This window comes from Haliotis asinina, chromosome 1 (genome assembly GCF_037392515.1).
Source record: "Haliotis asinina isolate JCU_RB_2024 chromosome 1, JCU_Hal_asi_v2, whole genome shotgun sequence".
NCBI lineage: Eukaryota > Metazoa > Mollusca > Gastropoda > Lepetellida > Haliotidae > Haliotis > Haliotis asinina.
Window position 1 is genome coordinate 52,204,833 of NC_090280.1, and position 24,763 is coordinate 52,229,595.

General features: G+C 40.9%; 2 protein-coding genes across 2 annotated transcripts; one reads left to right on the plus strand and one right to left on the minus strand.

Moving 5' to 3' along the window:
* Nucleotides 1-1,747: 1,747 nt before the first annotated feature.
* LOC137293645 (selenoprotein M-like) lies at nucleotides 1,748-10,219 on the plus strand. Its single transcript, XM_067824319.1, has 4 exons — nucleotides 1,748-1,901; nucleotides 5,385-5,455; nucleotides 6,121-6,199; nucleotides 8,174-10,219. The coding sequence occupies exons 1-4, from the start codon at nucleotides 1,797-1,799 to the stop codon at nucleotides 8,426-8,428; spliced, it is 510 nt and encodes a 169-aa protein (XP_067680420.1). The 5' UTR covers nucleotides 1,748-1,796; the 3' UTR covers nucleotides 8,429-10,219.
* A 4,431-nt stretch (nucleotides 10,220-14,650) lies between these two features.
* Nucleotides 14,651-20,171, minus strand: LOC137280383 (alpha-(1,3)-fucosyltransferase C-like). The gene is made up of 3 exons (XM_067811880.1): nucleotides 20,055-20,171; nucleotides 17,452-18,584; nucleotides 14,651-16,701 (listed from the first exon to the last, which is right to left on the minus strand). The coding sequence occupies exons 1-3, from the start codon at nucleotides 20,074-20,076 to the stop codon at nucleotides 16,642-16,644; spliced, it is 1,215 nt and encodes a 404-aa protein (XP_067667981.1). The 5' UTR covers nucleotides 20,077-20,171; the 3' UTR covers nucleotides 14,651-16,641.
* Nucleotides 20,172-24,763: the final 4,592 nt, after the last annotated feature.

Sequence of the window (24,763 nt, forward strand, 5' to 3'; positions counted from 1 at the left end):
CAGCAGACGTGTACATATGTTACCTTACGACATGTGTCGTTTGAAAGGAAAGCCACGCCTGCCACATGGCGTGAAGATTTATTGACGGCAAGTGAAATTGTTGCGTTTATGCGAACTGTTACGCACAGTATCATGGACAAGAAATTGCAGTATCACACGTAAGAACAATGTGGGTGGGCAACGTCATTATCAGTATACAGTAAGACTCAGAAGACGCGTCAGTAGTTGATCACGAAGTTCAATCCGAGGCACCGCTGTCTCCAAAACTGAAAGTACCGTTGGCGACGTCGCGAACGCTCCCATCAGCTTCACCGTAGAAAGAAGCGGAGCTAAAGTCACATTCCAAATGTAAACATTTGGTTGTAATAACAAAATCCAATACAAAAACTGTAACAAAATCGTTGTATGTTTCATGTTCGTGGGCATTCCACCTCCCTGATGCAGATACATGTACCTAACACCCCCACCCCCAGCCCTATATCCGTTTCATCAAAAGTAGCGGTCAACAGTTGCAAACTATTGAATGGTTAAAAAACTATTGAAAGCCTTTTGGAGACTATTGACGATGGAGATTTACTTATCACAAACTATTGAAGCCTTATTTAGGTTTAATTATAATCAAGAGCGACGTTCTGGTGTCAGTTCGGGCAAATTATGACAGTATAGAACCTACGCCAGTCTTAGCTGTGGTACTGTAACATCTGCATGAATTTCAGATAATTGATACTTTGAAACAAAAAATACAATTTGTTTATACAATTTCTATTGAATAGGGATTAGTTTCATGTAACCTGTAATTGTTAGTATCACTAACTGCATAGGTGCGCTCTATTATGCCTAGTGTCTGTACAAGTTCTGTTGAGTTGTAGGGCAGGGGCAGGGACAGGGACACCCTATTTGACTTTCACGGACTGTATACCCGTGGCGACAGTAAGAAGGGTTCAGTCCTGTATGGTGATTTCATTCATTTACACCCTGAAAACATGTGACCTTTAAACACAATTCTAAACATGTTTTAACCCAATTAGGGTTAAAGTTATTGGGCTTGGTCTATTTGATTTGAATTAAAACAGTATGGCGCTGCGACTTGTTAACGAGGTTGATAGATGTTGCAGTGAAATTTCGTTGTCTTCATACCAGTTTCATTGAGGGGTTTTCCGTATAAATCACTGCAGTCTGGTTTGTTATGTTCTCGCTCTTATCCCACGGGGTTTCAGTGTCAGATATAACGTGGTCCCAGTCTTCCCCGGGGACACCTGACCTCAGTTTGACAAACAGACTCACTCAGTCTTAAATTTACTAGTACCAATCTTTACTAGTATATAAAAATAATGATAAGAGTAATTTTTGTTGTTATTTCTGAAATGTTGATTTGTGTTTCTCTCTGATGATGATGTAGAGACTAGGGGTAAAGGATGTGGGTAAATGATATTTGGGGGCTGTCTAATAACGATGATGTTAGTGCGTATAGAAATGTACATATATTTTACCCATTTTGACGATGGTCATTTTTGTTAAATGATATCTGAATATTTAAAAGATTAAGAATGCATGATGATTAACGATAAATAATGACAAGAATTAGGAACGCGTTCGATATGACTGGACTGTTGATAATTATTACGTAAATATTCATCACTTCCGTGTTAACGCATCGCACAAACGCAAAGTAATTCATTACATAGCGGTGGAGAAATTCGATTGGTTTGTATAGGGTTCAAGGGTCAAACTACCATGCTTTATACTCGGAGAAGGCGCATTGGTCAATACTGAAGGTGAAGGTCTCAGTAAACAACATGGCTGCTTTAAGTTGGTTGTCGACGTGTGCACTGGTGTTGGCGATTGCGTTTGCTGACAATGAAGACGTCGCGAACAAAGATGTCATGCGAGGCGTAGTCAAGGTATAATTCTTAATCACTGGAATATTATTTTCAGAATGTTAATATGATGACACGTTTTGTTTGCACTTAGAGCCTTCAGATCAGATTGGATTTAAAAATTCACAGCCGAACCATTGTGAAGTTTGTCGTATCATTACATTGGCCTAAGTATCAAGTATCAAGTATTTTTCTTAATCAAATATGTATGCCAGCATGAATCAATACTGGTAACGTTATTTTCTATTTTTTTAGTCCCATCCCAAATTGCAATACAATAGAAAAACACTACTTTCAATGGATGTCAGTTTTGGGTATTTCAGTTTGCATTTTTTAGCTTCTACCGCGTATTTATTTGTTCTTAATTGAAAAAATAATCGACTGTTGTTCTCTGCGTGCTTTCTTTAATCACTGGTCAGTTCAAAGAAACGAGCCTTCAGCAGCATAAGATAGGCAGTTACACTTTGCTTTTTCAGCTGCATAACAGTTACATAAATATGACAATTGAACAACTAATAAGACGGACATTGAAGATAATGTTCAGTGGCACGGCACTTAATTGTTGGTCAGTAATACATACATGCAAGCTGATAGATCACATAGGTTAAATTACTACGGAGTGTGTGAAATTTGAAGCACATAGATGGATTTAGGGAAAACAACTTTATTTCGGTTTACTTTGCTTATTTTTTTCAAGTACATGAGGTGTTGGGGTACCCTGGTGGTTAAAGCTCGTCACACCGAAGACCCGGGTTTGATTCCCCACATGGGCACAATGTGTGAAGCCCATTTTCTGCTGTACCCCCACTGTGATATTGCTGGAGTATTGCTAAAAGCAGCGTAAAACTAAACTCACTCACTCACTGCAAGTGCACTCTGCTTCTGTGGATCTCTGAACATGACTGTGTCAAGCTTTTCAAGACCAGTCTTAATTATCTGCAGGACCCATGAAAGGTTTTGAAATATGACCTACCAAAATTCAAGAAAATGAAATAATCACTGCACTAGAGAGAATGGCCTCCTGACATAAAGAATGCTGTTTCTGTGCCAAGAGAATATGGCCAACATAGCTGTTCCAAGATCAGAGGAGATTATATGATTGTATATATCCTAACAATAGAGATTCACTTAATTGTAGGTCGGCTTTATGAGATAGGCTTTATTAAACTGCATGTATTTTTTAGTTTCGATATCCATAGCGGTTTCACCTTTGGCGATTGATTGGCGGTTTCGATAGTTATGATGAACAAACCAATTTGACTGATTGTACATTTTACTCGTAAAATTAGCTGATGATGGAGAAACAAGATAAGGTAGTGTTTATGTTGACAAGTAGATTAGTACTAATTCCAACCTTTGTTCTAGTTCTGCCATGGTCCCTACTATTGTGATGTAATGTCAGTTGTTGGCCTGTTTATATATTGTATATCTCTGATAAACTTGCTCGTTTACAGTCCTTTTGTGACAGGTGTTTATAATATACTTATTATTATCATGAAATTACAATTTGTTTTTAGAGACGATATAGCTGAAATATTGTTTAAAGTTCAGGTCAAGATATCCAATCACCCCGCTACGCCCTGTGACGTGAGAGTGAGAAAACAATAAATAAAATAAATAGATCATCTCATCTGATACTTTCACATCATCTCGTGTTTATTCAGTAATTAATTCCTGATAGGTGAATGTGCAAGCCTCAAGTAACCCTTTCTGGTCAGCTGCCGCTAACTGTTGAGCTGTTCAGAGATGCTTCACCCTCATCAGCCATCTGTCACCCATTTGTATCATCAGCTGGAATTATACTACTGTTATTTGATAGATAGGATTCTTATTTATTCTAGGCATCTCTTTAGTACACGTGCCAAAATATTTGTAATCAATAACTAGACACTATGTAAAAAATATATATAGTTTTATGATATATATTGCACTGCATTTCCTTTTTATTATGATATTGATATAGAGATGAATACAAGCAAAATAAGATACACATTCTTTTCTGTTGCATATATGGCTGTTTTTTTCTAGGAGCGGTGACTGATTTCTCCCGTACAGTAGCTGTTTCTGCGAATTTGTGGGGTTGGGGGTGTTTTTGCTGGTGGATGTTTTCACTATAACCTCCCATGAAGATCCATGTTGGAATTTGCATTCAGGAACACATGTCGTAAAAAGCGACAAACGTAATCGTGTGGTCAGGCTTGCTGATTTGGTTGACACATGCCTTTGTATCACAAGTGCATGAATCAATGCACATGTTTCACTGGATTGTCTGGTCCAAACTCGATGATTTACAGACCACCATATAGCAGGAATATTGCTGATCATGGCGATAGATAAACGTAAACTATATATGGAACAATTATAGATAAATAGGGGATCTGTAACTTCGAGCAAAACTGCCAAAAATGTCTGCTATATCTGTAAATAATTGAGTCTGAACCAGACAATCCAGTGATCAACAGCATGAGCATCAATCTGCGCAGTTTGGAACCGATGACAGGTGTCAACCAAGCCAGCAAGCCTGACCACTCGATCCCGTTAGTCACCTCTTATGACAAGCATAGTGGCCCTTTATGGCAAGCATGGGTTCTTAAAGGCCTATTCTATCCCGGGACCTTCAGGGATCCTGAAAAGAATAGATATATTTCATGTCACTGTTAAGTGGTGACATGTTGTATGGATCAGTAGCAAAACGGGGTCCTGAACACATTTTAGAAACAACAGATTATGAATAAAGTCCTAAACATTAAAACATTTTTCTTTTACAAAAGTTGATGTATGATATTGTCAATAGCACAATTTGCATAGTAATAATAATAAATTTCTCCTGTTTTTATTTCACATAACCAACAGAGGTTCAAAAATGTCTTTAAAAGCCACTTGCCACAGGACAAATGACTTGAAGAAAGTGATTTGTCCTGACTAGTTTTCCACTTGCACATATTTTTATGACATAATGGTGATGACGTAATTTTGAAAGAATAAATCAGCATGGTATTTGATGTTAATGTTTTGTGTACTACCGATTGAGAAGTGATAAACAGCATAGAAAGATAACCATACTTTATTATCATTGTGAAATTTAATAGCTACATTTGGAGCAGACATGAAATGAAAGTTATTTGCAGTTTAAACCATAAGTCTAAATTATCTAGTAGCCCATGGGCAAGTAGGTTACCGTTATTTGATTGCCCGATATGAACACTGAATTGTGCTGGGTGTAGGGCGATGGACATTTTGAACTCCTTACCAATCATTTTTGGCCAGCCCCAGCTGACTAGAATATGAGTTGCAAGAACTAGCATACAGTCAAGTGGTTAAAGTGTTCACTCGTCTGGCTGAAGACCAGGGTTCAATTCTACAAATGGGTACTTTGAGTGAAGCCCATTTTTTGTGTCTCCCATCGTGATATTGCTAGAATATTGCAATAAGTGGTGTAAAAGTAAACAAAACTGAACTCACTCACTAATATGCTTCATAACAACATGTATTACATTGTTGTTTCAGAGTTGTTCTGGATGACGACTGAATCGCTTGCCAGAGGTCAAGAGGTTTATTAGAATAGATCTCCCTCTGTTGTATCCTTTCTCATTTCTTATATTTTTGGAGGCAGTAATTTTTATCTGCTGGTTATTTGTAACTGTGGGTTGAAGATGGTTATCACTGATAGCATGGCAAGCTGTGGACAACCATTGCGGTCCTGATGTTAAAGTCCCAATCAGAAATGTTTTGTTGAGTAATGGGGAATGTAGCAGGAAAACTGATTTTGGGATTTGCTATTTAACTATTGTCTCCATTATGTTCATTACTTACATTTGTAGTCACAGTCAAAAAGAAAACAGGTCCTCGAAATTATGGTATATATTCACATCATATGAAGCACTGGATTTACAGATCTCTGAACCAGGAAATTATGAAGATAACTTGATAATTGTCACAAATCTTGGATAATTATTATGCAGAAATGGTTTTCTCAAGTAATGGAAAAATGGTGTCGGGTCATATTGTCAACTATATGTCGTATGTATTTGTTTCACAATATGTTGATGTTTGTCATTGGCTCTTAAATCATAACATCAGATTCTAACTCTTAACATTATACCAGAGTAAGTCATGCATTGGTTGTAAAATTAGCTTGTTCATCAGTAAAGCTGTCATGGTGGGCAAAAAGTAATGTTTCTTCTCAAGTCACTGCATTGCATATTCAGACAAATGGACTTGTTAAGAACCTTGACTGTTGTAGTCACAATGTTAAGTTCGAGACAGTGCATGGTGCCAACCCGGAGCTGTTTCTCCTAAACTCAGAAGATGATGTGGTTTCGGTGAGTTCACGTTGTGAAGGGTCGCTAGTTGCAAAGTGATGTGGAGGGTGGGTAGATTGATGAGGGTGTTGAGGGGGATTTGTCAAAGGATGAGGGAGCGTAGAGTGGGTCAAGTGACAAGGGTGTTGAGGTTGGGACAAGGGTGTGGACGATGGGTCAAGGTGCGAGGGTTTTGAGGGTGGGTTAAGGAATGAGGGCATGGAGGGTGGGTCTAACAAGGCTGTTGAATTTGGTTCTCTCCATTAGGGTGTTGAATTTGAGTCCCTTGATGAGGATGGGTCAAGGGATAAGTGAGGAGTGGGTTTGGTCCATGATGAGGGCATGGAGGGTGAGTCCAACAACGAGGGAGTGGAGGGTAGGTCAAGTGATAAGGATGTTGAGGGTGAGTCAAGGGACGAGGACATGGAGGTTGGGTCTAGTGATAAGGGTGTCGTGGTTGAATCAAGGGACGAGGGGATGGTGGGTGGGTCTATCAGTGAGGGTGTCGAGGTTGTGTGAAGGGATGAGGGCATGGATGGTGGGTCTAGCAATCAGGGTGTTGAGGGTGAGTCAAGGGATGAGGGCATGGATGATGGGTCTAGCATTGTGGGTGTCAAGGTTGAGTCAAGGGATGAGGGCATGGATTGTGGGTCTAGCAATGTGGGTGTTTAGGTTGAGTCAAGGGACGAGGACATAGAGGGTGGGTCTAGTGATAAGGGTGTTGTGGTTGAATCAAGGGATGAGGGCATGGATGGTGGGTCTAGCATTGTGGGTGTTGAGGGTGAGTCAAGGGACGAGGACATGGACGGTGGGTCTAGCAGTCAGGGTGTTGAGGTTGAGTCAAGGGACGAGGGCATGGTGGGTGGGTCTAGCAATCAGGGTGTTGAGGTTGAGTCAAGGGACGAGGGCATGGAGGGTGGGTCTAGCAATCATGGTGTCAGGGCTGTGTCAAGGGACGAGGGCATGGAGGGTGAGTCAAACAGTGAGGGAGTGGAGGATGGGTCTAGTGATAAGGGTGTTGTGGTTGAATCAAGGGACAAGGGGATGGTGGGTGGGTCTATCAGTGAGGGTGTTGAGGTTGAGTCAAGGGACAAGGGCATGGAGGGTGGGACTAGCAATGTGGGTGTTGAGGTGGAGTCAAGGGACGAGGGCGTGGAGGGTGGGACTAGCATTGTGGGTGTTGAGGGTGAGTCAAGGGACGAGGGCATAGAGGGTGGGACTAGCAATCAGGGTGTTGAGGTTGAGTCAAGGGACGAGGGCATGGAGGGTGGAACTAGCAATCAGGGTGTTGAGGTTGAGTCAAGGGACGAGGGCATGGAGGGTGGAACTGGCAATCAGAGTGTTGAGGTTGAGTCAAGGGACGAGGGCATGGAGGGTGGAACTGGCAATCAGAGTGTTGAGGTTAAGTCAATGGACGAGGGCATGATGAGGGTGTTTACGATTGGGCCAAATTGTTTGGTCCTGTTTGACAGATTGTAGAGGCTTTTAGGTTCAACCATATCTTTGAAAAAAGGTGATATCGTTGCATGAAACTGTTCACAAAAGTCAGGTTGTCAATGGGTTGTTTTGAACAGTTTAGGAAATTTAGATTATGTATGTAGTTTGTTTCCTTGACAACAAATTTGACTGACTCATTTACATTTAGGTGTGTGTGTACATGTATATGTTATATAGAGATATAACGATCGTAATCTTATTTACATTATATTGTTTTGATAACTCAGTAACTACTCTTGCATTCTGACAGGAAGATCAAATGGAAATTTTAACTTGGATATAAACTAATATTAATTTCTAATAGTTCGATAATCTGTTCTTTTGAATTTGTTGTGATGAGATTAGATGTTTTCAACATAACATTTTGTGTAGTATTGCATGCCAAGTGCACTTAATTTGGGAGCCAGGATCTTTGCTCAAGTCCTTGTCAACCATTTGTTTTTAGTGACCTTCAAATGTGATATTCTCCTAAAATGATCATATCTTTTGTATTTGCAGAAACATGACCTGTCAGAATTAACTCAGAATGAGTGCACAAGACTTTTGTTGCGAAAGGGATTTTTTAAGAAAGGCGATGCCGAAGAGAATGTTCCGGATGATCATCTGGATGGTCCATACACAGAAAAAACAGAGGCACAGATTGATGAAGATTTAAAGAAATGGCAAGAAGCAGCTCAGAAGCAGAAGGAGGAAGAAGAAGCATTATTAGAGAGTATTAAAGAAGGAAACAAGGACTCCAGGGATGAACTTTAACATGTTGAAGTAATAATTAGCTTTAATTACAGGTGCAACATGACTAGTCCAATTAAACTCGAGTAAAGGTGACATAAGTTCTTTTAGAAACTGTTTATTTTCATTTAGTACTGTGTTGGATATGGAAATGTGAAATTGAAACAAAAATATTTCTGCTAATTATCTTGGAACACAGTTGAGGTGTTAATTTACAATTTTGGGATGAGTCCAGACCAATTCTATTTCTTGTTTTAGGGGTTTTTGTCCTCTGAAAACTTAAAGGCAGGCGTGAAAAAAAAATAACAATAAAATTTCCAGTCAAAGTAATATTCCTTCTAAATGCTCTAAGTATTTTACTTTTGGCAATTTATGAAGTGAATACGGGTAAAAAAACAACTTAAAAAGTATTTTTTTGGTGAGTTTAAATTTTTAGCCAATAAAAACATTAATATTTTATTTTTTGAGAGGGAAAAATAAATTTATATTTTTTTCTTATTCTTGAGAAAATATGGCAAGCAGATTCGTAAAACAAGAAATGAAACTGGTCTAGCCTTAGGGGTAAAAAATACTGGTTAAAGTTATCCTATTGTCACCTACTACAGCAAGTCCATATGCAATATTTCTTTTGAGAATGAATGTAAGTGTATTTATGTGTTGTCATGGTATAATGAATACAATGTGAAACCACTTTTTATGTTTATTATAGATGTAATTTGACAAGGATCAGATTTCTGTCAACCCTGTTCAGTTGGGAATGTGTATGTTGAAAAATTGAAGATCTTTTGATCAACCTGACAGAAACATGAAATAAGGGAAAGAATTAAAGTGTATTCCATTGCATCTGAATTCAGTTTGATTGGGACTTGAATATTTGATATGGAACAATTTGATATATTTTGCTAAATATTTCTATATTTTGGGAATATACTATCTCCCTTTGATATTACACCAAATATATTTGATACATAGTTTTGACATTGAAATATTTATTCTTCAACTGTTCATTTATTTCAGGGAGAGTTTTCAGCACTTCTATGAGAACTAAGTTCATTGTTTTGCAAAGTTTTGATGTGAAAAGATACCCACTAGAATGAACTGAAGAATGGTTGGCTAGAGTACTTATGGGGGAAAAAAACATTTCTTTTTGCTGTTGTGATTTTGAGAAAATATGGAAAAATACTGTACTTAGAAAATGATATTTTTTATAAACTTTTGACAAACCATTTCAAGTTTCTAGATTTGTTGGTGATAGTGATTAAACAGAATGAAGTTGTGAAAATCCCTGCAATTTTTAAGAATACTTTGGTTCTGCTTGTGGTCAGTGTGTCAGGAACTTAACTGTAATGGTTGTTTTGGAAATTAAGTGATCGTGTTGTTAAATGATATTTATAAGGCTGTTTCCATTATTTATTGGTGTAATATTGTTTTGACAGTGCTCTCCTTGCAACTGTGAAAGCGTGATTTATGGTTCTTTATTTAGAAACTATGAGAATGTTTCTTACTTTGCTCAATCAGTTTTGCGTCTTGTTTTCGGATGGTGTCAGGCATATTGTTACTTGGAATTTGTAGCATGGTCGTATCCTTGTTCTTATGTTTTATCTTCTGCTGAAAACAATGTGCGTAATGTATTTGTGCATGTCCAGCCATCTGGTGGCTGTCTTGGCTCGTAAATGAAGTCAGGTGTCTAAACATTTGACACGTGATGGATTAACGTTAGGGTGCGAGACAGCCTCCATTTTGAGAGACGTGTACAGCTCTAAGTGATGTGAACACATCATGTTTGTCTGAACTCAATAAATTATTTTACTTTGACTTGTGTTTTGTTGAATGAATTTTGTCTGTAATTTAAGTCACCACACCTGCCTACCCAGAGGTCCTTGCAGTCACGATCCGTGAAGGTCCAGGGTAGAAAAGGCCTTCAGCAACCCATGCTTACCATAAAAGGCGACTATGCTTGTCATAAGAGGCGACTAACGAGATCGGGCGATCAGGCTTGCTGACTTGGTTGACACATGTCATCTTTCCCAATTGTGGAGATAGATGTTCTGTTGTTGATCACAAGGTTTTCAGGTCCAGACTGGATTATTTACAGACAGCTGCCATATAGCTGGAATATTGCGGAGTGCGTCTTAAAACTAAACTCACTCACGCACTCCTTACAGTCAAGAGATAAGGGTCGGTCAAGTGGAGGAAGTGTCAGCCATGCAGAAGGCCCCTGTTCTCAGGGTCCCCTGAGATGGGCATTGATATGATTAATGCAGCCAATTTTAAATTCACAAAACGCAATCGTTCACCTTCAGGGCACAATCATTATACTGATATCAACATGTAGAGGAGACTCTTCAACAGGAGGGTATTTCCGGGTAACAGCCACCCCGATGGTAGGCTAGCCCAGTTGATAAAGCGTTCACTTATCACCTCCAAAGACCTGGGTTCAATTCTTAAGTTGGTTCAAAGTGTGATGCGCATTTCTGCTGTTCCCGGTGATGACATTGTGGTAATATGGCTGCAGCTGAAGACGACGTAAAAGAATCCATAACGTATACTGACTATGAATATTATATCATCACCTTCGAGCGTGAAGTCGTCCAGCTGTATTGATCACAACGTCTTCGTTTAGGAAACCACGATTCCGATGCTTCTAATCTTGTAACTTCGTCTGCCGCATAAATAGTGTTGTGCCTCGCTTCAAGATGACATATTTAAATCAGTCTGTGAAACTCCCAAACATTTTAGCTAGAGCGGGTTAGATGTAAAAATGACCGAAACTTGCCAAAACAAAATATCCTCGCATACAACATGTCAAAATCTTAACCCGACCTCGGGACGGTGAATTTGAGAATCTGGCAGTCCGTGTTGAACTTGAAAATAACTCGTCCCAGGCGGTCGGAGAGGCAAGTATTTCGAATGCCGTTTAAATGTATGCGTGACAGTAGTAGCGTTGAATGTAAGTTTGGATAAGAAATGGATTTTATTATGTAATTGTTACCATCACTCATAACAATGTTTATATACTGAACACCCCCCATCCCGGTAGAGGAACCGGTGTAACATCTGTCCGATACATTGATCAAGCGCTGAGACCCTTCGTTCAGCCACATTTCGTTCGTCATGGAAAGCACGTCTTCCACAAGGACAACGCCCATGCTGCCAGAGTAACTGGAGACTTTCTGCGTCAAGACGATATACAAACTCTTCAATGGCCTGCCCTTTGTCCAGGCTTAAACCCGATAGAACACTAGTGGGACCGGATTCTAGGGAGGCTCAATCATGTGCGACCAGCCACCCCGATGGTAGGCTAGCTAGCCCAAGACAACTGCAGTTGAACTGTCTCAGGTGTATCACCGAGTCCGTGCGCAAGTTACTAAAACTTCTTCATCAGCTGTCTCATTCTCTTCATGTTCAGACGATGCAACGCTGTTGCCAACGCTCCGAAATTCGTCTTTACGTATTGATGATGAAACATGTCAATTGTGAAATCTTTCCGACAGTTATTATGTTGCTTACATGTGTTTGAATTCAACTGCATGATTTCCTGTTTTGAAATGGGAGTGACAACAAACATTACTCGGTTAGTGCATCATTATCGTGTGTAACCTCCTCGCGCTTCCACTACATATGTGCACCGATACCTCATGCTCCTAATCAAGTTCATGAAGTAGGCTTGTGGAATTGCATCCCATTCCTCCAAAAGAGCTCTCCTGAGTCCTGCAAGATCCACTGGTTCTGGATGGCGCCTGTAAACACGACGACCCAGTTCATCCCACGCGTGCTCAATAGGGTTGAGGTCTGGTGAACACGCTGGTCATTCCAGACGCTCTACATGTTGTTCCTGAAGGAATTTCGTCACCTGTCTTACCCTGTGTGGCCTAGCATTGTCATCTTGCAGTGTGGAGGGTCGACCATAGAAACCATGCATGGCCTGCAAGAAAGGCACTGCAAGAGAAGCCAAAATCTCATCCCGATAGCGCTGTCCTGTCAGATTGCTTTCAATGACGTGTAGTGGTGTTCGACCATGGCAGTGGAGGTAATCCCTGCCCAGACCACTGTAATTCTTTCTCCATTACGACGGTAAATCCTCTGCCTACCATCATGGAGGCTCAAGTTGAACCGACTTTCATCAGTGAATAAAACTGAACACCACTGACGTTGATTCCACCGCCCATGACCTCTACCCCATCTCAAACGCACCTGCCTATGACGTGGTGTCAGTGGTGGGCGAACTGCAGGCCACCAACACTGAAGTCCTGACGCCCTTAATCTTCGACGAACTGTGCTCCTGGATATCCTTGCATTGTTAACATTGAAATGTTCTGTCTGGAGATCAGCAGAGTTGAGGAACCTGTTACGTAACGCAGTATTAACCAAGTGTCTATCCTGACGATCTGTGGTGACTCTGGGACGACCTGGACGTCGTGCATATTCCACAGTTCCATTAGCTCTAAATCGTTGCTAAAGTCTACCAATTGCACTCTGACTCACACTGAATCGATAAGACACCTCTCGCTGTGTTTGACCAGTTTCCAGGAACGCTACAGCTTGACCTCTTTCAACAGGTGTCAAAAAACGTCTCATAATAAGGACCAAATTCAACCATCAAACTGACCAGATAACAGCAACAAAACAATCATTTATACATGTAATGTAATCATTTATACATTTCACACGTCTTGAAAAGCCCGTGCAACCCATGCACGTTGAATTGCAGGTTGCTTTCCATGTTAATGAAATTAACCAAAAAGGCACAATTGTGATATGAACTTATTGGCATTAAAGATGACAAAAAAAACCCTCATTATTATGACCTGGTGTCTTTGTCCAAGCTGTGAAACAAGGTATGAAACATTGGATATTTCACTTGAAGCATTATTATAAGTGAGCTTTATCGCTTTCATCAAACAGTGTTAAATTGGCTTGACCCTTCAATAATGACGTCGAGTACTATTGTTACTGTCCGCATTTATTCAGTCCACCCACTGCACGTGTGTGGACACATGTGGAGGTTCAGGTCAGTTAGTACCTGGTGACACCACCCTTGGCAGCGGTCGCTGCTCGACACCGACTTGGAAGAGATTGCACAGTCGTCGGAGATTTGGTAAATAATCGTCACTCCTCCTGCGACCCGTTGGCGTTTTGCAAAAAGATTGCCTTGAAGCACCACTAACTCTGATCTACCCGTGTAGGACATATCCCCCGCACACCATGACGCCTGCACCACCAAATCTGTCCACCTGTCGGACGCAGTTCGGCGCTAAACTTTCATGTTGACGGCGCTAGACACGATGTCTCACCATCCCGTCGCTGAAGGCGGAAGCGCGATTCATCGCTGAATCACACGCGTTCTCCATATACAATGCCATTATCCTTTTGCATCAATGGGCAAGTCATTGTCGGTGTAGCCGTGTCAGGACATGTTTAACTTCTGCTCGAATTCCAAGGCGATTTCTGATGGTTCGGCCACTAGAGACCATGGACATGTCCGGCAGTGTCCGCTTCTGCTAGAAACGTTGGTGAAAAGCCTGGATGAATCGGTCCATGAGTACTAGTGGTCACTCATGGTCTTTAACTTTTGGGATGATCTTGGTCCATTGACGTGAGTATATCGATGCCGTAACCGGGATATGGTGTTGTGGCAGACGTTGAAGTGACTTGTAATGGCAGACTAGGACTCACACAGCCTGCTTCCAAACGTCCAGTGGAGATATTTCGTTCAGTAGCATTCAATTTAACACTTTGGATTTTTTTTTTATCTCGGTTTATATTGTAAATTTAATAACAAAACGATGAATTTGGTGTGGCCTTTTATAGTCGATGTCTCTACTCATGTGTCCGACATATTGCACATGCATTAGGTGAACAACTTTTTCTGCATGCAATTTTCATGTATCGTTTTTGTATCACATGACAAATAACCTTTACAAATATATTTTGAGATGTGTTTGGGGGCAATACACATAAATCACGATGTTTGGGTCAATGTTTATACACTGAATACTGATTTGATAAATCCGTCCTGGAGAAAATGAGCTAGGTGGTTGCCCAAGAAACAAACAGCCAAGAAAATGCACGTATGCGTGCGTGCGTGCGTGTTTTAACTATAGATTTGTTTTGATGTTATTTATCTCACGTGTATGTTTCGCATAACTTTAAGACTGTGGACACAGCCACTCCACAAATCGGATTTCCGAAAACTGTGCACGTTGTTCTATAACTAGAACGCAATAAACAACAACAACAACAACAAAAACAATGGAAAATAACTTTTATAAAAAATGTTGTGATTAATATCACACTAAAAACGAACCACTGACACAAAAACTGTAAAACAACACGACGTCTACTCGGGAGTATTTGAGCAGATCTGAACCGGGACGAGGATCCCGGATACCCGAGACGGGTGGGTAATGAGTTGGACCCGGGTACCTATCACATTACCCAGATGTTATGATCTTGTGACTAATGTATAACAATGTAATATGTTATTCTTTCGAGATTAAAATGTTGTATTGTCTATGACGAATTAGATGTAATTATGCAGTCACCTATTTTGAGTGAGTATAGTTTTACGCCGCTTTTAGCAATACTCTAGGTATATCATTGCGGGGTCACCACAAATGGCTTCACACATTGTACCCATGTGGAGAATCGAACCCGTGTCTTCGGTGTGGCGAGCGAACGCTTTAACCACTAGGCTACCCCATCATCCCTCCTACGTAGGAAGATATGACAAGCGTAACCTCTGTGGGAAGAGAATGTTGTTTTGAATATAACACATGGTTAAGATATGGTAAAACTCGTTATCGTAGCCTCCGAGCTGAAGAATACATTGGCATTTCTTACATATTTGATATCAGGAATTAACAGGACGGGTATCCGGGCTGGGTAGGGTAATAAGGAGTGGGGTAGCCGGGCAGAAATTCAGGACCCGTTAGTTATAGCATTCAACGGCGTTTCTGTGTTCAAGCATACTGACGATCTTTCATGTCCATTTCTCCAGCATTGAAGGGCGATGAGAGTAGCCTGGTAGTTAAAGCGATCGCTCGCCATGCCGAAGACCAGGGTTCGATTCCCTACAGGCGTACAATGTATCTGATGTACCCGCCGCGATATTGCTGGAATATTGCTAAAAGCGCCGTGAAACTAACACTGAACACACTCCAACATTTTGTTCACAATTGAAGCTAAATTCTCTGCAACTTCACTTTGCTGTAAATGATGAGTATTGACTCTTCTGAGAATAAGTCCCCGATTCTTCAGCAAAAACATGAAACACCTTAGATGAAAACAGTGGATCATTGTCACTTTAAAGTTCCGTGAGTATTCCGTCTCTTGCAAAAATCGATTGTATGATGTGGTTTGTAGCTAATTCACTTAGAGTACTGTGCAACTTCACCGCTTCCTTGTATCGTCAACTGTAACCAGTCACTTGTAGTAGTCAGATCCAGATTCAAGCGTACCAAGCCAATATTTTGCATGTAAGCCCGATATGTTGCAAGTATTTAGATGGTATTGAGAGCTTGTCCAACATTTATTTTCAAATTCATGTGCAAGCCCGTTTATTTTTCTTTTAACATAATGATAGCCACGCCCCTGCATTCCACGTGATTAGGTTTGCAAGATCTTCTCTCACAGTGTGGAAGGAATACTAGTAAGCGTGATGTGACCTCTGGTTTCTTTTGTTGAGCATTTGAAACGTCTAACAGGTAGCACACTGTGAAATGATGTCCGCAGTCAGAGAGTTCGTGCCTCTCAAAAACAGTCCCTTCCTACTCCTCTTGCCCATCGCCCAGCGGTCTGTAAACAACATGGACGGGGCAAACCGACGGCTGATGGTCAGTCAGCCGAGTCTCTGAGTCAGACCACCCGATCCACAAAGTGGTAGCTGGGTTTTCCTCAAACAGGAGGTACAAAGTACTTATTCCAAGTCGGAGCACAAGCATCGCATAGGTTGTGGGAACAGAGGTGACGTAGTACTGATTTCTCACCTTATCAAGTTAACACACGTGATGCACAGAACCTGCCTTTACGAATGCAAACAAGAACGGTGTCACGTCTGCATTTAACTTTGTGCGACACATGTAACTAACTGCACTTTGGATTACATTGGACGGAAGCAATTTTACTTCTAAACAATTCCACACAGTCCATTCTCAGTTTCATTGGATACCCCGCAAGACTGGAACACAGTAAGAATTTGTAGGCGAACTTCCAGCGGCCAAAGTGACGTGAGGATCTCATATGACACCCAGTTTGATGCCGTAGCCTTGTATGTACTGGTGGAGGAACCCAGGTAACTGTAGGAAATAAATAGTGTAACATCAGTTTTAAAAAGCCTCTTCCTCACTGTGCGTGTGCGTGTGCGTGTGCGTGTGCGTGTGTGTTTTTGTCGATTTGACGGATGTTAACACAGATAGAATTTGCTGATATTTGTTTTCATTCTGTACCACAATAGAGAATTATGATATTCCTATTATCAACGAAAACGACATTGCCATGCTAAATTAAAACCTAAGCTTTATACAGAACACCTACTGTCTACACAGAACATACCTTCCATGTAGAACACCTACTGTCTATGTCAAACACCTTCCGCCTGTACAGAACACCTATCTTCCATGTGGATCACCCGTCATCTGTCAAACGCCTACCGCCTATACAGAACACATACCGTCTATGTATAACACCTACCATCTGTACAGAACACCCCCTTCCATGTGGATCACTAACCAGATATGTCGAACACCTTCCGTCTATGTAGAACACCTGTCTTCCATGTGGATCGCCTGCCATCTATGTCAAACATCTACCGCCTATACAGAACATCTATCGTGTATGTAGAACACCTACCATCTATACAGAACACCAACCGTCTAAGCATAACACCTACCATCTATAGAACACGTACCGTCTATATAGAACAGCTATCGTCTACGCAGAATTCCCCCATCTATACAAAACGCCTACCGTCTTCATAGAACACCCACCGTCTACACAGAACACCCACCTTCTACATAGAACACCCGCCGTCTACATAGAACACCTACCGTCCACTGTTGGCATGTGTCGTCCTCTATATATCCCTGTATGTCCGTGTAGGTCTGGTGTGGGCGGGTCTCGTCATGGAGAGCTTCACACAGCTTACAAAACAAATTCTCCATGTGATTGCTCCTGATCAGGCGATATTCACGGTGCCAGTCAAAATAACTGTTATAAGCAGTGTCGTTCTTGTCCAGATACTTGAGATACTCTGCCAGCTCTTGAATGGTGTTGAAGTCGCTGATGTCAATGAAGGAGTGCGGGGGAGCCACCTTACTGTATTCCCCACCCCCGGCAACAATCGGGATCTGCCAGTCAACCAGTGATGCACTAAACTTCTCAGTGATGTAATCACGGCAGTAGGAATTTTCTAAAGCCATGTAAAATTTATAATGCCTTGTGTCCGCCATGCTATTTAATTCGTAATCCCCACATTTCCCATACGTATCTACTTGGATGTGTTTCTGTAATTCTCTCACAACCATCTGTCGCCTTGCTTGGTCGCCACAGTTACTGGCCACCCAGAAGACACCTGCTGTTTTTGTGGCAGCAATGTCCTTTACTTTGGTCAATTTTTTGGGCAGCTTCTCTGTTTGGAAATACGGCAGCTGTATGTCACTGTCTGCCCTGTACATTAGCGTCCAATTGAACACGCCCCCGTACGACCGGAAGTCTTTAGCAATGTTAGGAGGTGGTTCGATGTTATACAAACCCCACACTTGGTCTGTTATACGATATTCTGGCATGGGATATCCTATGAAATAATTCAGTAAATCCATGGCATGAAACACAACAGCGTGACTCTGAGCTATGGTGGACTTATCACTACTCAACACGCAGTCCGACACAGGGCAGGATGAAAATGCGGATGCAAAATCAGTTACCCATGATGCATCACCAAACCATGGCGTCCAGAGCAGGATCTGCAGAGTTCTGTTCAAGTTGGTTCTGGTTTGGGGGAACTTCTGCACAAAAGTTCCTTGTTTCCGGGGAGCTTTTATGAGAATTCTTGGTAACCACATCTCCACTGGCGGCGTTAGTAGAGCCTGCAGCGACAGCATTAGAGCGACGATCACGACGAGCCCAACGAGGCGGCGGTTCCGTTTCTTACTGGTGCATCTCCAGGTCTCGGTTAACATTACTGTAAAGAGAAATAGTCTCCTGAAAAGTAACTCGGTATTTTTTTAAACACCGCTTTACACAGAATATCCTTTAATCACTTGGAATAAGATCTCATTTGTTGTGTCTAAGAATCGCTCGTGAAATATATTTCCATACAATATTGTAATGTATACACGATGACACAGCAACCGAATGGCTGTCGACCGAGTTATACGTATTCTAGCTATCGTATGTTATCACATTAACTGATAAAACTGGCGATAACAACAGGTTTGAACTTTACAGGCGCTATCTCCGCGGAAGATATCAACATGTACTGTCCAAGAGATAAGGTCCATTTATTTACCAGGAGAGGTTTAAAAGGTTTGAACATCGGTTCCCATGGAAAAATGCCTGACATTTCAGGAATAAGTGAATGAACACACGTAATCTAGCACAGACTATCTTTCAGTTTATTTACATCAGATATGTTAAGATGGATTACGTTAAGCGCATTATCATGTAGTAATTTTTAGCAAGAACTTCTAACTAGCTTTGGCGTATCATTCACAAATATGTACGGTTAACATGCTAATAATACGACAACTATTCATAAAGCTAAATAGAACGAGTTGAGTGAGTTTGGTTTTACGCCGCTTTTAGCTATATTCCAACAATATCACGGCGGAGGACACCAGAAACGGTGTTCACATTGTATCCAAAAGGGGAATCGAACCAGGGTCTCCGGCATGGCGAGCGAACGCTTTAAGCACTAGCCAACCCTACAATCCCCTACTAAGAGTTCAGAAGAGTAGGGTTGATCTCACGTTCAAAATTATTGCACTTATGTAGCGACGCAATATGACATGGCCACTGAGGGATCAAGTGTGACAGTGAAACTAAATAACTAGCTGACAAATGAACTAACTGACTGGTTAACTAAATAGCTAATTGAATAACTGATCGACTAATTACATAACATATAACTGGTCGACTGACTGACTGGCTAGCTAACTAGTTAACTGACCGACCAGCTAACTGTGTAACTAACGAACTAGCTGAGTGACTGGTCGGCTGGCTGCGAGCTAACTCACAATAGGCTGCAACTGAGTGACTGACTGGTTAACTAAGGGCACAAGGTAAGTATACTTCTTCGGGGAGCTCCTCTTTTAGTTTAATACTATAGGTTATGATTACAAAAAATCACGTCAATGCGACTTCCGCTGACCTGTGTTACGTGCCATGAATAATCACATAGCACATACACAGACGATAATGTGACTTAGAAGATAAGTAGTTTGGTTTGTTCAATTTCCGGGATTCACTGGAATTCAAAATAGGCAAATTTGGTTTAAAACCGACGGCGTCAGGGACAAGGAATCGCCCACAAACGTTGTTTAAACCTAAAACAGCCACCATTACACAACATATCGCTCCAATAATATTCGACACAAATGCAACTATTATAAATGACAACCTTCACAAATGCAATAACATCAGACGTAATTACAGTGTTCCAGTAACATGGCCATCGGTATCCACCAGAATATGACAATACGCCCCCTAGTTTCAGCTGAGAGAGGTGCTCCATACCACCCACAATTCCCTGTACAATGTTCATGTCGTTTAATATATCATATCTCGTGATCTCCACTGATCACGTGATGTTAGGTCGGAGTAGTCAATGAACGCGTGGTAAGCGTGATTGTTTGTTAATAAAGTTTGAGCCGTAAATGCATCCAGGGTATATAGTGGAGACTTTTCGGAACGTATACCCTGGAGATATCGAGGATGTGAGACTGGCTCATCTGTCGGTTAAAGTATCTGTAAAGTATTATACTTTTCTATTACAGATAGTAGCTCATATATATGCGTCCGCGACTATCGTCTCACGGCAATAACTGACGCCCTGTGACAATGTCGGACTGCTGGGTGGAAACTGGAGACCATTCGTGACCAAGTCGTGTTATTTCAGGACATTCCTGGGGGTTACGGAAAGGGGCGAGCGGTGACGAAAGTGCCGCTTGAAACACGAACCAAGCCAGAGAAACATTGTTTTAATCTGACTGGCTATTGATTGATATATACCATATTGCAAAAACGGCACTTACCTGACTAAATCCACGCCAACAGATGTGTGTCAGCAGTGTAATAACTGTCTACAGCCAGCCATCGACTGTCGGCATGAAGATGGTCAACGTTGCGAGTTCTCGTTCACCCAGCAACTGGGAGGGATTAACAGTTATTCATGCTTGACTGGACAAAAATATGTTCTTTTCATCCCTGTGAGATATGGTCGAGCAAGCTGAAGGATTATCGCACAGGATTAGTCTGCTCAGTGCCGTTCACCATGCCACCGCTAGACAATAATTTTAATTTGTTGCAAGATCACTCCATACTAACTGAATACATACATGGTGTTGCATTGTGGTCTACGTTTAAATCCAAATCGTAAAAAGGTCAGTACTTAATATTTAGGGGCTGAGATTTAGTATCGGGAGCCATCTAAACCTATACAAGATGAAAGACTTTCTGCAGCATGTTTGTAAAGAGCATTGATGATAGTACTATGTATGTTCAACATCAAAAAATGATGGTGCCGACCACGGTGCCGTTGTTTTGGATGACGTCACACAATTGAAGAAGAGGTGCGCGATAAGGAAAGCGCGGGCCACTGGTTGACTGACGGTTGCATTCACTAAAGCCGCCTGTCACGCTAAAAATAGATATACTTGTCCGTTATTTACACACAAATCTAGATCAGGCCAAGCAATTCTCGGTGTACAGTCACGCCACGTTAACATACCTGTGTATGTTTAATAGCTATGAAGGGCCATGGCAAAATGGTATAACTCTACGCTTTGCCTCTCGTACACAGCAGGTGAACCAAATGTGATTACAAAATCAGTCAAATTGTGATTTAATTATTGTTGTAAACTTCATAAGTGAGTTTATTTAAGCCATTGAAACATCGACATATACATCAGAAGACAATTAGTTAAAATGAATCCTCAGTTATTACTACACACAACCGTTGTGCGCTTAAAAAAGCAGGTCACAATAAGTAGTTTGCATTTGAAATCAAGGAGTGATCATCTGGTTTAGACAGGTTGAGACATGTTGAAGATGTATATGTATTTCAAACTTACCGCCCACACCCTTTCACTTACAGCTAGCTCACATTGCTTTGTCATCAGTCCACGATAAACTAAGCTGCGATACACATACATGACCTCACACACTAAATTACAAAACTTATTAAACATTGAGAATATTTTACGCAAACTCAGTGTATACCGCAAACCGATATACAGAGAGACAGAGAGGCGACAAACTCTCGCACCCCTCTACAGCGATATGGCAACTATATGGTTACTCGATGATTTCACCAACAAACAGCTGTGAAGTATTATCATAACGTGTTATCCAGATATCTCTTACAATGCATTCCACTGGGTCCACAGCGCGGGGCTTTGGGTAACGGTTGGTCGAGTTAATGATAAAGGGGTGATTCACTGACCCATTTAACGTGAGTAGGCTTAAACTATGAATGAATGCCACCTCGCTAACCCCCCGGTGGAAATGAACCCTCCCTTCGCTGACTTTTGTGAAAGGTTTTACTAATTTCAAATCACTCCAGCAGAAGACGAGCGACCGAACAGGACGTGAGAAGAGAACGCGCTGCGCTGACATTGCATCAGAAAACCTGTCTTGTTTCTCATTTCATTAGCTGACACCGCTCAAGAAGTTCGCGTTTTTTACAAGCTCTCGGGAGACAGATACTTTGTGCCGGTCACAGCTTCTCTCCTACCGTTAGCGAGAGACAGGTGTAGTGTTAAAGCTTGGTATGAATGAATTATCTCCTTTGCTTTAAAACTGATGTATTTATCTGTTTTAAGTTATACATCCCCACTAGGTACTATATATTGCTCGTGGGTGAGAATTATTTCTTGTTCATTCACCGGCTAGGGAGGCTGACTGATGTTTCTAAACCCGACTGTATGAGAATAATGGAAGTGTACACGTCTCATATGGAGGTCGCTCCCGTAGCTCACTTCGAATTGAGTAAGTCATGGTAAATGAGAAAGTGTCCCCATTCAAATGATGCGAGAACCTGGTCTCTGATGTTCGCAATGCATCTTGAATAGAGTTACTGAAACCAGCTCTCAGTGACTAAGGGAATTCTCATTATGACGTGACTCACTCATTAGTGTTAGACAGACTAAATGTATTTCCTATTTGAAGTAAGGTGATATCATACAGGGTTATTTTGCTATATAACATTCTTACGGGAAGTAAATGAATGAAGTGATAGTTTAAGGGAAATCGCCACATGTTACTTAAGGGTAATTTGATTATGATTTAATAAGATCTGTCGGCACCGGCTAGGGAGGCTGACTGATGGTTCTAAACCCGACTGTATGAGAATAATGGAAGTGTACATGTCTCATATGGAGGTCGCTCCCGTAGCTCACTTCGAGATGGGTTAGTCATGGTAAATGAGAGAGCGTCCCCGTTCAAATGATGCGAGAACCTGGTCTCTGATGTTCGCAATTTATCTTTGAATAGAGTTACTGAAAACCAGCTCCCAGTGACTAAGGGTACTCTCATTATGACGTGACTCACTCATTAGTGTTAGATTACTTGGTGTACGATTGTCTGGTTTGAACAGGTTACACATGGTGAAACATGTCTGAACTACATATGACGATAACATTGCTAACGGGAAGGGGTAAAATACTGCTTCTTGTTTATTCTTTAAGTTATGCTGCTAAATGTTAAATCTAAAAAATACATATGATGTGTGCATATGAACTATATAACATGAACTCATACTTTAGCATGAGTGTGAAAAAAGGCTGGCACAAGATTACAATTTCATTCGGTAACCAGCAGCTGAACAATTCGGAAGGTTTTGAAGAGATCTCTCACAGAAACAACTGATACCTATCACCTAAGGGTAAGAGCCAATTTCCTATGATTAGTTTCAACTGCATGTTCAAAATAAGAATTCTCATCCGCCATGTAATGTTTAAATATGTACTTCCCTAAGTACTATAATAATATAGTTTCTATATTAGCAAATGTACTTACATAATAATGTTTTGAGTAAAGTGCACATTATAAATAAAGTTTTACATTCCTTTTAGATGGAGCAGAAGCGAGATTTCCTCAACAAGGTGAAATCCTTACAAGAGCTGGAAATATGGGCTTCAAATCACCACTGTGCAAATGATCCCGAAGTGAACCTAAAACGCATTGAACTGTTAGCCACCCGAAATGTGAAAACGTCAGAGCAGCGTACTCAACGGGAACCAACACATTCCATGCTGCACCATTGTCACCTGTGTAATCGGACATTTACACAGAATAAATCCCTTTTACGTCATGTTCGGACCGTACATGACAACAAGAGATTTCAGTGTGAGCAGTGTAAGAAGTCTTATTCTCGCCTCGATGCACTTCATGGTCATAGCTGTCAGTTATTCTGATGTATGTTTAACATTTGGTGTTTGTATGTCTGTGTGATTGTGAATATATTTGAATGCTTTATGTAAACTCTATGATATAAAGGTTATACAGGTATTAGTTCTATTAACTTACATCGTATGTTTGAGTAGAATTTTGTGATTATCATATTATGTTTGTGTGATCATGAAATAAATAGTTTAATGTTTATTTAGATTTGTGTTATTTTTTATGAGTGTTGTTATATTACCGGTGACTTAGCATTCAAAGATTACTACTTCTATCGCAGGTCTCCATATATAAAACATGGATTTTGGCATGCTTAAGAACAACTCAACTCAAAAGTTGGCTAAGTATGAATCACAAAGGTTCCCATAAATAAATTTGAAAAAAAACCCCCCAACCCTGCCGTGTTATGTACACATTTTATTACGTAAAGACATCAATACAGGGATAAACACAAACATACATTACATTCTTGTTAGTGATTAGATATTCGGTGTACATATGTGTCATATACAACCACAAGTGTTTTTTCATGACTTCTCAAAGTTCATCGTCTGAAGGTTCATTGTCAGATTGTTCATCAAGTTCTATGTCTTCAACCTTGGACAGGTCCACCTTGGAAAGGATATCCTTCACTATTGGTTTCATCCACTGTGTGATTTTAGCATCCATATCTGCATGATCCATGTCAGGGTCCAGAGCTCTCACTTTCTCAAAAAGAGGCTTGAAGAGCGGTCCAAAACC